The sequence below is a fragment of the Amphiura filiformis genome, chromosome 8 (genome assembly GCF_039555335.1).
Source record: "Amphiura filiformis chromosome 8, Afil_fr2py, whole genome shotgun sequence".
In the NCBI taxonomy this organism is placed as follows: Eukaryota; Metazoa; Echinodermata; class Ophiuroidea; order Amphilepidida; family Amphiuridae; genus Amphiura; species Amphiura filiformis.
In genome coordinates this window covers 17492252-17508314 of record NC_092635.1, presented here as the reverse complement: position 1 = coordinate 17508314, position 16063 = coordinate 17492252, and the positions used below count along the sequence as shown (strand labels likewise).

Below are 16063 nucleotides of genomic sequence, written 5' to 3'. Positions count from 1 at the left end.
GCAATTCTCTTTATACCTTTATTTACAGAGTAAAACATTTCAATGTTCAGTTTGAATACATACAAAGCATTTCAGACAACTGGTTTACTGGAGTCTATAGTCCAATCATTTTGCTAGTTCATGTTACTTGCAAAATGAACACATGGTTGTGGCCATCCTGTAACATTCTATTTTAACACATGGAAAGCCCATCATTCGCTACTTGCATGGTTCCGCCATTATGCACTATGTGCGGGAAGAGCCTCGAACTGGCAGCATACATGAAAGGAAGAATTACGTTTTATAAACCTTACATAGAATGTTATATGACTGGTTCAATTCCCATTCATGTATGCTGCCAGTTTGAGGCTCTCCCTGCACATAGTGCATAATGGCAGAACCATGCAAGTAGCGAATAGAATCCACTACCCACTTCTACATAATAGTTTTAAGTGTGCCATTGTGCCGAAGATTGATTTGTCTGTTTTAAATTCGTATGAGACACGATCTGGTCCATGGGGGCCAAAGGAAGCATTTTTGAAAATTGAGTTACTGTAATTATTACATTATACATACAATAGGCTACCATTTACTGAAAACACCAAAAGTCTTGCATACTTGGGTCTAAAGTTTTTTTATGTCTATTTTCTTAACATAATTTATTGTTTTTTACTTCATATTTTCACCTTTATGTCAGTTTCAAATTTGCCGCCTTTGGCCCCCATGGACCGATCGTGTCACATATTATGCATGAATTAATTTTATAGAACAGAAAATCAGTAGAGAGAGCCACATGATAAGTGAGCTAAAGAGGGCAGCATACAGGGTTAGCTAATGGTGCAATGCTGGGTTGCTGACATTCAGCATGTTCAGCATAATACTTCTTAAAACCCTTAACTACAGTCTGTCCACTATACATGTAGAAGTACAAACCAAATCTGTGGCATCACACGCAAGCGCGACGCGTAAAGAGCGTAGTGTACAAATCGCGCAGCAGTTGGCGCGCCAAAGAAGCATTGCATAACAAAGGAAATGGATTAACCTCCCAGCTGTATCTATTGTTAATATACAATATGCTTATATTATGCTATTATCTTGTGGGAAGGCATTTTGGTACACCCTGCAGTGGCGTACTGTGGCCGCCCCAATCCCGGGGGGGGCTGAAGAAGAAACAATTTTGCCGCCCCTTCCTTAACAGCCCGAAAAGGTTGACCTAATTTTTTTCACGGTCGTTTGAAAAAGTGAAGAGCAAAAAAAAAAAAAAAAAAAAAAGGATTTTAGGCGCTAGCGTCCCAAAACCAACCCTTTTTCTAAATTTGTTATGCTTTTTCAATTTTTGGCGCCTTTTTTCTTTGCTAATTGTTTTGCCGCCCTTCGCTTTTTGCCGCCCTGTTTTTGCCGCCCTTCTTCTTCCGCCGCCCTTCGCTTTTTGCCGCCTCTACTTTGATTCCCGTGGGCTGGCGCCCAAAGCCCCCCCAAAATACGCCAAGCATGCCCTGACTACAGGTAGAGAAACCCAGGATATGTGTATTATTCAGCTTGACAGAAAACAATGATACATGGCCTATTAAATAAACAGTGTTTTAGCCAGAAATCAAGCTTTCTCCACAATTTGAATAAAATTAAATGTCCCAAATAATATGCCATAAAAAACATTTAGGCTATCTTTGCCAACCTACTGGTGTTCAAATGAATTCCAATTTCAAAATCATCCTCTTGTAATGTGGACCAACAAGAGTTTTTTTCTGTTCAGTCATGAATACATTTTACTACTATTATTACACATCATTGACAGGCCATACATTCCTATTCATTACTATCATCATAGTAATTAGACAACTGGCCCAGGGGCCACTCACGTATCACTTATAAGCATCTGTGTGAAAGAAAACACAGATTTAGGGTGGTTTTGAAAAGCAAAACGAGGATCCACACGGATCTGCGATTAGGGTATCAAAACACTCATTTTACTAGATGAACGGGTGTTTTTTTATGGACGATCCTTGCTTAGGGTAGTTTTTTAATAGTGGTGACATATTTGTCAAGTTTTTCGGCATAAAAAAGTGGTTTCCAAGAAAAAATTTACAAACCAGGTTTTTACAAATTCGGAGTCAACTTCAATAGTCAATGTAATTTTAAGCTTACCGCTATCACTGTCACTGAATGACCACCGACACACGTAATGTCTATCCTTGTTTAGGGGTAAATTTCAAACCAAATCTTCACTTAGGGTGTTTTTATAATGCCTTTTCTTGTGTAGGTGTAAATTTCAAACCAATTTCTCGCTTAGGGTGTTTTTATTTGAGTAAAATCATTGTTTAGGGTTAGTTTGACAAATTTTCAACATCCTAGCTTAAGGTCATTTTTGAAAGTCAATTCACGCAGATGCTTATAACTTTTATACATGAGTGCCCCCGCGACATCTGGGCAAACTGTTCTAAACATTCGGTATGTGTGTGCACACTCACATTGCAACCATGTCAGCAAAGGCAATATGTGGGTGTTTATCCCAGTTGTGACATCAGCTACACCAAGGTTATATTGCTTAAGTATATATTGCTTTCTCAAAAGAGTGACGTCAATGTTTTCTTACACTTGTCCTACACACATACCACAGGTGATGTGTGCCATGTGGCCATATACATGTAATGACCATGATTCAATGCTGTAAATGTTGGATAACAGTCCAGCTGGAATACATTACTAGATCACACATCAGGCACCAGTGTTTACTCAGAGGCCATATATTTTGGCCCAGAGAAAATTATAGGGGGCACACGCAAACATTTGTAATTATGCATCGCAATTAGTCAATTCAAGGAATTTTTAAACCAAAAATGTTTTTGGCTAATTTGGGGGAAACGCTTCAGAGGCACTCAATATCCAGAGAGTAAAAACTGATAGGCCCATTGATAAGAGTTATGTGTGACAATCATGTGTGCAGTAGATCTTCAGATGGTTCCTCAAGAAAAAGAATATCTGCAAGAGTTGTTGTTGTAAGAGTGAGCCACAAAGAACTTAAATCTTGTACACAGGTACATTATTCAAAAATATATATAATAATACACACCTTAGCTGCACTGTAGATGAGATGGATATCATCCACTATGGAACATAATAGCCTCATCCCAATGGGATACTTTCAATATTAACCTCAATTATACAATCAAAGTGCAAAATTTGAACTCAAGTTGCACATTATGAGTTTTTGTACCCAAATTGTCAAAGGTCATTCAATGAATGTACAAATGTATTAGGGTTAAAGAACTGTGCCCTTATAGATGAGCATGTTGTGGATCCTAGTGATCTGTGTCATTTAGTCTTTGTCACATGAAATAACTTGCCATGTCCAGGAACTATTACATTAGCCACAGTTAGTACCTGTGATCTGTTTGATTCTTGCATGTCTGGTGCTTCACTGTTGTCCTTCCATATGGATGGGTTTTTGAGATCTTCTTCGCATTCAAAGAGGTCACCTGCAAAATGGATGTGAACATAGTTGTCAAATTAGGCCCATGTGTGAGTGCATGAGTTCCAAATCTGCTAGATCCAGTATGTAGAATGATTTAGTTAAACAAAAGTAGAAGACGACTTTCGTAAATCTTCGGAAGATCTCGGCCCTCTTCTACAGGTCTTCTTCTAGAAACACCTAAACCACCCAGGTGTGAAGTAGACCATCAGCCAGTCACAACTGCCTGAGGATGGTAACAGATCATTGTCGAAAATATTTGCAAGGTAAATGAAAATTTTCCTTCACTAGTTTCCATTGAAAGTTTCAAAACTACTTTTGTTTATTCAACTACCAGAACATATGAGCCTTCACAGCTGCAATGATTTAGTTAAAAATTCTGCTCTGTTTGGAAATGATGAACACAGACTCAGGCCAAGTTTGGACTCAAGTCCCGCAGACTTATGTTATAGTTTCATTGGACTTGGCTCGGACTGAGATACAAATGGATTTGGCACTGCTCAGACTCGGATAAAGCAGAAAAATAGCCTAGGATATCTATCATCTGCATAGTGTAAGGTCACACATGATCCTGGTTCCTGTATCTTGGTGCTTGGTTGTCTCACACTTGCAGGGTAAAAGATTCTTTTCAGGTTTTATTTTAGGGCATGCAGCCAGGCAATTTGCCTACTACGACACCAAGGCATTATGCACCAGTATCATGCATATAGAATAGATATGTTAATGCTTTGTACTGATCGATGCCTTAAGGTTAGCAATTATTTTTTATTTTAAACTGTTGCGATTTGGTAGTTCACAGCATCTTGCGAATGGTAGTGAGCTCTGGCATAAATTGCATTGATCATTTCATAGCGAGCGTGTAGAAGAATTCAAATATCACAGATATACTTTTTTGTAGGTCCTGTGGTTCTTGAGTTGTGTTGTAAAGAGGGCTGAAACAACAACACTAATGAAAATCGATATTTTGGCAGCTTCGACCAACAAAACAGACATGGTATTGTTGATCGAAGCAGCCAAAAAATAGATTTTCATAAATCTAAATCAATATTTTATTGAAAAATAACACTTTGATGTTTTCCACAAGTTCATTCAACAAATCATTACTTTGAAAACTTGCTTGATTTATTGTTGTTAATGAATTATGTACATTTTACAAAAGTGTTGTTGTTTCAGCCCTCAACAACCACAGGACCTACAACAGTATATTCTGTGATATTTGAATTCTTCCACTCGCTCGCTATGAAATGATCAATGCAATTTTTGCCAAAGCTCACTACCATTCGCAAGATGCTGTGAACTACCAAATTGCAACAGTTTAAAATAGTTGCTAACCTTAACCTGATGACATATTATCTTGCACGTGTGTTTGCTCTGTGGAGAAATTATGAAAGACCAAAGTCACAGGAAAAACAAGAGACATGCATTCCCAGGGGGTCATTCAATACTTGACTTGCTACACACCTGCGTCCAAGAAAAACGTCTAAAAGGGTATGTTTTTCACCACACAGCATCGTCGACGTCTTTTGAAATAGGGGTACTTCTTTAGAAGGCATCGCCATTTAGGGGTCCTTTTTCAGCCAAATCCTTAGACGTTTAGGGTTAGTAATATTATTATTTGAGTGAGTTTGCACTAATTTGATAAAAATTACCACTTTTTAATTGATTCTTGTTACCTTTGTGCATGTTTTCTTTAGTATCTAATCTATAGGTCTGCAACATCAAAAAGACACCTTGGGTATCAAATCAGCTCATTTTCCTGTTTACGCCACTTAGGGTATAAATTAGATATTTCGCAGTTGACGCCATTTAGGGTATGGTTTTTGCTTGTGCTATGCCATTTAGGGTAGGATTTTGCATGTTTTTCTCCATTAAGGGGTGCAATTTGGTTATGTGAAAATTCACCATTAAGGGTGCATTTCAGAGGTGGTCGGGACATGGGTGGGTAGCACTTTTGTATGAGAGTGACCCTCCGGCATGCGTTCTTGCCCATTTCTCATTATATCCATTTTCACGCAGAAAGCCAAATCTTGATAACAGTCCAGTTACTACCAAGCTACCACAATAGAATTGCTTTATTCAGTGTGGTAGTAGGTAGTATCTGGATAGATTTTCTACAGCTCACCTGCAATAACAGTGACTCCATCTTTTGTATTATGTACTATCAGGCTGACATCACTATGTGTATGACCTGGAGTAGGCTTCACTTCAACAACATCATCAATCCATAGGCTAATTCCCTGTGAGTGTGAAAGTTATATAGAACAAGTTAAATAAAAGTTGGGTTCTTCCGCTCTGGATCATGTCCCCTTACAACTGATACAAGGAATCATACAAGATGTTCCTATAGTCTCTTTCCTATTCTAAATCTTCATATATAGCTATAGTCAGAGTAATACTAGTGCACTTAGATTTCTCCACTTGCAAATTGTGCACACTTTGGCTATTACATGTACATTATGTGTGTAAATTTTAGATGTATGTTATCTGACAAATGATGTCCAGTGTTCCCCATCAAGCATTACAATCATACAGTAAATTTCACATGCATATATGTAGTGTTGCATACATGCGCTAGAATCCAGACTCACAAAGTGTAACATCTCTTGCTCACAATCATTATGTTTCAACTAACACGAGTATGTTGATATGTTATTTCCTTGAGAAGTCTTGAAGTCATCATTTACCATTTAATAATTTCCTCTTGATGGAATAAACCTTTCATCACCTCAGATTATCATTAGGGGTGGTGCAGTAATTATGTGTAACCTGAGGTGGTGAATTCTCAAAATAGTCTGCTACAAATTGCTTGCCCCAAAAAATCTTTGCCCCCCCCCTTTCGCCTTGCTAAACATGCTAAAAAACCTTTACTTGTCTTATCATATGTGAGCGCAGCATATTCGAACATGTTTCAGTCAAGAGCGAAATCGAAGCAGCAAAAACATCAGAACAATAAAAAAGTAGATGTTCGGATGTGAATACCAATTGTTTAGTTTTGTACGGGAAAAGCCTAGGTTTGAATCCTGCTGAATGATAGGCGTGGATGACTGGATGGGTCACTTGATTATCCATCGGAGGAAGACGTGGGTTTTTCCATCTCCCACCTCCCAAATAATCGGGGTTGATTTCAATTATGAGTTTTGTGCAAAAAGGCCATTGTTTACATACTATACCCCAACACATTCTTCATCCTATTCTAATAAAATTGCTCCAGGGATCATAGGCTGTTTGGTCATATTTCTGTTTAATGTGTAGATTAAAATTTACAAACATAAACTACCAACTTCATCTGAGGACACAATGGCTCAGTGGTTACGGCCTTGGACTCATAATCTGAGAGCTTGCTCGACATGCGAGGTTTGAGTCCCTGTCCCACCACTGTGTTGCGCCCGTGGGCAAGGCGCTTTGCCTCGCTTGCCTCACCCCACCCAGGTGTAATGAGAAGCTGTTAGGGGTAGTCACAGTAGTTGTACTGATGAACCTTACAAGTCAGCGCCTTTACCTACAAAGAAGTGCCAGTCTATTGATTTCTAAGGCTGAAAAAAAAAGAAAGTATGTCTCAGACACATTTGGTAAAAAGCTAAGTGCTATGCATTTTTTTATTTTTTAAGAAAATGAGATATGCGATATTTTTTATTTATTTATTTTGTTACAGTCAATATTTATGTACTTTTGATATTCAAATACAGAAACATAGTAATATACATACACAATGAATAGTTTTGTTTGTAGATTTTATACACATGGAGAAATGTGTACAAAAAACAACAACCAAACTGCAAAAAAAAGACAAAATTGGATCGCTATATATGATACTGAAATATATTTTTTTAAATGAACATATGGGCAAAAAAATAATTACGCCAACGCGTAGCCCTAAGCGCTAAATTAAATTTCACATAGCAATGCATGCAGGTGTCTGAGACATACATTCTTTTTTTCTTGGCCTAATGTATTAAAGAGTGATAAAAAAGCAGAAGGAAGAAGAGGAAAGAAACTTTCTAGTTAATAGCTTTTTTCTTCACATACCTCTGAGAAAGGATGATCCGTATAGAGATCTCCTTGACACACATCATAACCAACAATGTGTCTCGCATTCAGAAATAGATTCAAATTGCCTACATGATCAGAGTGTCCATGAGTGCATACAACATGATCAATATCATCTGCACATAATCCATGGGATGCCAAACCTGCAACAACAAAAAAGACCAAACTGATATTGGTATCCACTGAAATGTCATCTGGCACCACTTTATATATTGGGTGATTCGGATAAGAATGGACCACCTATAGTATAAAGTTTGTTTAAATGAATAAAACAAAATATATTTAGATGAATTGTGGCAACATTGTACTTTTATTTGCAGTTTATGGACTGAAGAACTGAATGTTTACGAACTTTCCTCTCCCTGGTTCTCTATCACTTTGCGGCAGCGATTCTTCCACCCCCGTAATCCGTCGAGATGATTTGGAAGAATAGTATCATTCGTATGACCTCCCAATTTCACATAATCCCATGCATCCTTGAATTTTTGACCAGCATGTTCTTGTTTGTGGCTAGTGGGGGACAGTAGACTTTCTCTTCCATTATGGACCACACATTTTCAACTGGACTGAGGCCAGAGCTGTTTCGTGGCCAAAAATCCATGTCCCAGTATGAGGGAAATATGGTACTATTTCCCTTTAAATCAAAGATGCAACCGGAAGTTATTTGTTCACACTGCATAAAATGGTCTGAAAATGAAAAAAATATTGCTTCAATTTCACGGAGAAAGTTTCTACATGGAGGCTGAAATGTTGTCTTGAAAATTCAGTGACACTCAGATGTTTAGTGCTAATGATAACTACCTGAGGGCAACATAACTGATCATCTGCCTAGTCTATACTTATCCGAATCACCCTATAGTATCCTTTAAATAGGTGTAGGTAAAACAGCCTTTAAAAGAGGTGATGTTTCAAATTCTTTATTTCGGCGTAAAATGGCCATTTTAAGAAAACAACAACTCCAATTTTTATGCAACTTTCAATAATGGAAATCTAGACATCAATCACATACAAATCAATACCAACTTTAACATAATAATGTTTCTGAATGTTCGTCTTGAAGAAACCAGTTTACCCATGCTCGACTTTTAAGGTCATGAACTAGGAGGTCAATCGGGTCATTGTCATGCGGTCATCGATCGGGCGTGTTTGGCAACGGTGGGCGTGCCCATTCGCAAGGCAGATTCCTCCTAGTTTTTTCGTTAGCCAATGAGAGGAAGCCTTTTTTGGAGAGATTGGCTTTGTCTTCTTTTTCAAATATCACAACGCATTCAGCTCTCATCCGACTAGGATCGAAAATTTAATTTTCCCACCCGCCACTCCCATAAGCGGTTGAGGAAAAATATGAATTGGTTGTAAGGCCAAAAATATCAATAACATTTTATCAATGCAGAAAAGGAATGCGCATACAATGTTTGATAAATATGATATGCATGCTATTGTGTTATTAGAGGGTGATGGCGGATCATTTTCAACATTCCATATAAAAAATTACTCAAATTATAGACTTATAAGGCGCCCTTGCTTGTAAAGTATTAAGAAATAGTAATGATTATCTTTTCAAATATATAGGTTATTTTCCTACAAAGCTACAAGGATGCTCGGGAACATCTCGCGGGCTCCAGCAAATGAAAAGAACAAATCTTTAATTTAAATATGCTTCTAAGGCTTCAGCGTTTTGCTTTTAAAGGTTCCTTGCTTGTAAGCAGTTTCCCTTACAATATTTAGCGTAACTCACCCTATCAGCTTTTGCTCAACATTTTTGCTTGTAAGCAGCTTCCCTTACAATATATAGCGTAATTCACCCTATTCAAATCATATTATGTGTCCCTTTTAGGTACCTCATCTGAAGGCTATTGGCCTCATGTAGCATCACACAGTTCCGTTGCTTTTTATTTACCGGTATTCCATATATTATCTATTTTCCCATATTTGCATCTTTTTGTATGCTTAACGCTTGCTGAAGCCTTAGCCAATTTTGCTTTTTATATACGGTAAATTGTTCTTGTATTTATTATAATATGTAAAGGATTTTTGCAATCAGCAAAATAAATGCCTGATCCTAGCGGAGGGCTGATGTGTGGCAAAATGTGATATTTTTCCAGTCTCTCCTTTCTCGGTCTTTGGGTAATCAGGCATATAATGTAATGATTGTTGATGAAAATATTGATTTCCAGACCCCCAACAGACCCCGGGCAACAGACTCCCCAAGTGATGTTGTTGAGACACCTCCAATGATGTCACAGATGTAGATGACGTCAAACAAGAAGATTGTTGAGGAGGTTGTCCCAAACAGGGTTGATGTCTAACCCTTTGTCACTGTTCAGCCTGGGTCTTTTAGTTCTGATATGGATTGCTTCCAAGACCCTCCGAGGGAAGTCCTGACTCCCTCTTAAACACTTTTACGTTCTCCCAGTCAATCGGGTGCCCTTTGCTCCTGTTAACATCTTCTTGTATGATGTCATCTACATCTGCAACATCAAAGGAGGTGTCTCAACAACATCACAAGCAACAACAAATCTTCAGAGCAATAACATCCGCTGAAGATGCCGGTTGACCTGGTGAAAGCGCTCCGGTGAAAATTATCAAAATTTATTTAATTAAACAAAATATATATTTTGTTTAATTAAATAAATTTTGTTCCCATACATTTTATTATCCTATGAAAATCTACACTGATTTGACAAAACTATGAAGTAAATTGACAAAACAAAAAACATTTTTATATTTTCAGGTCACCTACAGGGAACAAACTTGTAATATTAGCATAATTAGTAATTGAACTAAGGGAGCGGTCATTATTTACACCAGGAAAGAGGGGGAATGTTAAGTTTTAAATGGAGACATTAAAATGAGGGGGGAATCCGGAATTTTTGAATGGAAGCGAAAGGTAACACAAATTTTTTCGTCAAAAAATTGAAATCCTCCATTCCCCCCTGGTGTAAATAATGACCGGTCCCTAATGTCACAGGAAGAGTGACATATCTGTCAAAGATGGCCTGTCAATGGGTGATTACAACACTGAGAGATGGAATACCTCGCACTATAAGTTCTCTATCCCACGGGTTTCCTGTATCCACAATTATTTTGTGCGTTCCTTTCACAAGAGATATTGTACCACATGCTCTTTGTTCTCCAGGTTCCTCTGCTTTAGAGTAGCCTTCCTTCAGGATGTGGACAGAATACACACCACCATTCTTAGCCATGCTCTGTAAAACAAAGAAATTTTAACTCCATGAGAACTACCTGCTTTTTGGTCAAAAAAAAGTTTTCACTATCAGCAACATTAAAACGGTGTATACTTTCAGTCATCTGGGATTTGATCAATTAGTAGTAGATAATTAAATCTGGTCAACCAGAAAAACTCACTTTTGGTCAGATGGAATCACCGACGTTTCGGCCAAAACCTTTGGCCTTCAGCTGTGTGGGTGGGTGGGTACGAGCCGAACAACCGTCCCTCAACAGGAGCAGGGACGTTAGAGTTAATCTGTCACATGGTTGGGATCGGGTCATCAAGCAACTTCCTCATCGATTGACCTCGGATGACCCTAAATCATTCATCCAGCTGAAGGCCAAAGGTTTTGGCCGAAACTTCGGTGATTCCATCTGACCAAAAGTGAGTTTTTCTGGTTGACCAGATTTAATTATCTACTAATTTATCAGCAACATTGTTAGAATAATTTCATCACACAAAACAATTGGGGTGCCTTATTTGCAAAGCTCCATTCTGATTGGTGATTAAAATGAAGATATCATGTAATTGACCAATCAGAGGCATAACTTAGATCAGCAAGTAGTGCTCAGGTGGTTAAAGTTGTTTTATGACATGGGCGGATGGAGGGCAAAGATTACATAAGATTTTCAGGTAGGTTTCACACTATCTGTTGTTTTATCTTTTCTGTTTCGGGAGCTCTATTTTTCAGAAACAAAAACGCAAGGGATTAAGTGAGATGGTGTGTAATTGACTTCATTGTTACGTTTGGGGCATCATGCTTCTCATTTCAAGAGGTAATTATAGGTGCTGTCAATCACACTTATGTCTGTCAATAAAGGTTGGATAAGTCAATTATATGCAACATTTAACACTGGTGCTGCAAGTGGGCAATCTTAGTCATGTCTCTCATTAAACTAGGCAGGATAGGCCTACATCAGGTCCAAATGCAAATTTGATGTCATTCTGGTCTATATTAATGTGACATTTAAAAATGGACCCCTGCCTCTCCTCTCGCTTTCTTCTCTTTCTAGTCTGTCTGTCTCTCCCCCTCCCCAACTCTCACCTGTGTCATCTTCTGAATTATGTGGATATCTGAATTATATTGGATGTTGTATAATTTCCTTTACCCTTCTCCCCTCTCACTGTTTTAGCAGTAGGCCTATGATCAACGTGGAAAAATTAAAATAAACAGAATAAACTCCTCTCTGCTCTACTCGCCCTCCTCTCTTCTCTCGATCTCCTGGACCTCTCCTCTCCTCTCCCACTTTTGCTTTGGTACAGTGTACATGTACACATGCTTACATTAGACCCATCAACGTCTCAGTACAGTACAAGCAGATAGAATGCAATGCATGATGAGATACTCTATTCACCTGCTGTGAGGAAGCCAATAATCGCATTCATCATAGATTATTTTTTGTGTCGCATTCTGACATTCCTTATCATGATCATCCATTTCAGGCTTTTGGCTGGCGGTCAGAAATTTGGTGCCTAATTATTTTATACGTATACAGTACACACCGACATCGCCTGGCTAATAAATACTTTGTCAGCAGACCCTGTAAACACGATGCCGTCGGTTCCCGGACGTATGCGACTGGTCGGGCGAAGTCGGCAAGGGTCGGGTCCTGCTGAAGTAGTCGGGCGGACATCGGCCCTACGTCACTGAGTGAACGTCGGCCTGCTGCTTTGGGGCGGGTTGAGGTCGGTGAAATTCATCAAATCTTTGATGTTGGGCCAATGTTATTAATCCATCCATTGACCAAATTTTTTATTTTTACATGTATATTACTTTATAAAGAAAACAAATCAACAAATTTAGTAAATGTTATCAATATTTACAGTAAATTTGATCAAAATATTGCTTATATTAACTTAAAACACTTCATCAAATATAGAAACCTCGGTAGCTCAATCGGTAGAGCACCAGATTTATAAACCGAAGGTCCCTGGTTCAAATCCCGGTAGGTCCATTAAGGTAAGTGACTTGTGTAAATTAAGCTAGGAAATTTGTGTTCGTTGTAAAATAGAGAGTAGGTAATTAAGTGTAAGACTCGGTGTAAGCAGAGTATACGCTACTAAATATAATTTTTGATTTTTTTTTTCATGATTTTTCGCCTCATTGGGCTAACTTGCCAATCGTTGGATCGACGTTGGATAATGGTTGGTCCAATGTAGTTCCAAGTTCGGGCCGACGTTGTTGAAGTCGGGTTAGGGTCGGCACCGGCTTTTAAGCAGTCGGCATTACGTCGGCCGGTGGTCGAACTGAAGTCGGGCCGACCTCGCCGGCAGGACATATCACCCAATGAGCAGCCGACATCTGAGCCGACGCTCAGCCACCGTCCATGGCGACCAATACCCGACGTCGGGCCAACCTCTTTGTGTTATCAGGGGAGATACTAAAATAAATACCCGGGATCGATACACGTGAATTTGCTATGCACGAGTTTGATATGAGAAGAAAATCTTTGGATACCGGGGTAGGAAATTATGAATATCTCCCGTAAATGATTTCGTATAGAGAAACCAGATGTGGTTCCTTGCACTTGAATATATATTTTGAACAGATATGACAGTCGTTAGCTTGCGTCTTGAGAGAGTAGCTTGCGTCTTGAGTCAAAAACTGACGATAATTCTGATTTATTTGTGCCGAATTATATAGCGCAGTGGGTATAGGCCAATTGTGGAGGTAATCTAAAAGCATATGACCTATGGTGTACCATGCTCGACTGACACACAGCGAGGTCAGTCACCGAGCTAAATGGGGCTATTGTCAGTAGCCTTAGTCAGATGTCCTTCGGCCCATTATGCGACTCAAAACTATTAAACAGGTCGATACAAAATGGCCATGCATGGTGGTGGATTCAACCTACCATGGCGATTTCTGCCATGAAGATATCGGGCATTCGGGGTGATGACACTGTGCGGTATATAACATATGTTTTACATGCGAAGTTGCCCCGGGGGGGGGCACTCCAACTTTGGAGGTGACGCGTATGTAGGGCTGTTAAGACCCCCCTTTTCAGCATCGCTGTCACCCAAAGACCCCATATTGTTTTACTTAACACATGCTTCGCTCCAGCGCTCTGTCACCCAAGACCCCTATTTTTCCATTTGATCTGTCACCCAAAGACCCTTACAAGTTCAATTTGAACAGCAACTTTCATTTATCACTGATTTTGTTACTTATTTTGAAAAAATAAAGAAATTTGAAGCCATTTAGAACTAGAAATTCGATTTTCGAGGTTTTTGTGGCGCTGTTTTGGTTCTCACCCAAAGATTCCACTTAAAAAAAAAGGTCATGTTCTCACCCAATGACCCCCTATTTTTTACATTTTGCTCTCACCGAATGCCAAAAATCATGCTCTCACCCAATGACCCCATATTTTTTACATGTTGCTCTCACCGAATGCCCCTTAGTGCGAAAGCGCCAGCCCTACACCTATATCCATTTCAAATTGAAGTGCCCCCCCCGGGGAAGTTGCCTTTACATTGTGGAATATTTTGAACTGAAAACCATACATGCATTAAAGTAACTTTCTAAAACTTACTTTGCTTAAGTTGCTGCTGATATTATACATGTATATACTGGTTGGTTCAGTACATGAGTACATCCATAGACCATTGACTACTTCAACTTCAGCACTTCATGATCATGTTCACCGCGCCCGGGCTGTTCATTTAAAAATGTTTAGTTCAATCATCGGACTTCAGTGTAGTATAAATACATACATAAATTACAACAACAAAACAAAAATCAAGCCTGTTCTTTATTTAAAATGAAAGCGATAGTGCCCACAGATCACGAGAAATATAGCATTTCATAAGTTCATATGTATGACCATCTGCGTGATCTATCAGGAATTCAAAAGCTGCAAGCACCTTGTATTATGGTTCAACATGTTGAATGATGAATGATGTTCAATGACCCACGGGAAAGATGACCTCGGCTCGACTGCTCTCATGAACTATATGGTGTTGCCATAAAAGCTGTCATAAAAAGCCACCAACGTTTTGGAAAGTTCATGGATCCAAAGAAATTAGGAAGAAAATCTGATACTCTTCTATATGCTAGGAATAAAATACAAAAGAAAATGAAAGATATGTAAAATCCACAAAATGATCTTCAAGCTGCAAATCGAATACAAATTTGGGCGTTTTAGTGAGCTACGTGACTAGCAATACTGCCAACGCTACATTCCCGTCAATTTAGGGTTGGGCGATGTACATTGTACAATTCATAACGGTGTGAAAATTGGTGACTGACATGACATAAGCTACAGGTGATATTAAAGCAACAAGGGCTCGGATAGCGACGTTTTCTTATTTTTTGCGGGTTCTGAGACTTGAGCACATCAGATATCATCGGATTGCATTTTGAATGCAATAAATTTCCTTCTGACATTAATTTTTTTTAAAATTCGCAATATAAGACCAAGACAATCGTCCCCACCCTCGCCGATTTTTGGTGATTTTCAAATATTTTTGTTATTTTTCCTATTTGTTTCCTTACTTTTGTTTCTAAAATGGAAAAGGCATCTCAAGAAGTTCTTGGTTATCATTTCACATTGCAAACTCTTTCTTCAAGCTAGGGGTATAGGGCTTTGGGCCCGGGGGGAAGTTGGAGGTGACGAGTATAAGAAAAAGCACCTTTTTCAGCGTCGCTGTCACCCAAAGAAGGAAAGGCCCTTATTTTTTTAACGAACTTGTTCTATCACCTGAAGACCCCCTATTTTCCATTTAATCACCCAAAGGCCCTTACAAGTTCAATTTGAACAGCAACTGTCATTTATCACTGATTTTGTTATTTTGAAAAAACAAAGAAATCATTAAGGGATCCAAAAATGATCGTTTATTGCGTTTCGACAGTATTTTTGTGGGGATGTGAGACCTCAGACCTATCGAATTGTATTCTGAATACGAAGCATGTCTTTCTGATATCAAATAATTTTCATTTTTGAAAATCACAATATAATACAAATTTTATGACAAATTATAAAATTTGATATTTTTCAAATTTTGATATATAACAGTCCTCGAAGTAAATTATATAAATCTAATGATATATTTTAAAGTGTATGTAGGGAGGAAAAGCCGACGGTCAATTGAAAATTTTGACCTTTCATATTGAAGATATGGATTTTTTCCCAAAAAGACCTAATTTTTTTTGGTGTTTTGGGAAAAATCCATATCTTCAATGCGAAAGGTCAAATTTTTCAATTGATCGTCGGCTTTTCATCCCACCTACATACACTTTAAGTATAAATCATCAGATTTATAAAGTTTACTTCAAGTACTGTTAAATATCAAAAATATCAATTTTAATGATTTGCCATAAAATGTGTATTAAATTGCGA

At 38.4% G+C, this 16063-nt stretch overlaps 1 protein-coding gene across 1 annotated transcript; it reads right to left on the bottom strand.

Annotated features, from left to right (window-relative positions):
• Positions 1–3142: 3142 nt before the first annotated feature.
• On the bottom strand, positions 3143–14362 carry LOC140158716 (metallo-beta-lactamase domain-containing protein 1-like). The gene is made up of 5 exons (XM_072181907.1): positions 14258–14362; positions 10530–10701; positions 7475–7638; positions 5571–5685; positions 3143–3455 (listed from the first exon to the last, which is right to left on the bottom strand). The coding sequence occupies exons 1-5, from the start codon at positions 14318–14320 to the stop codon at positions 3292–3294; spliced, it is 678 nt and encodes a 225-aa protein (XP_072038008.1). The 5' UTR covers positions 14321–14362; the 3' UTR covers positions 3143–3291.
• Positions 14363–16063: the final 1701 nt, after the last annotated feature.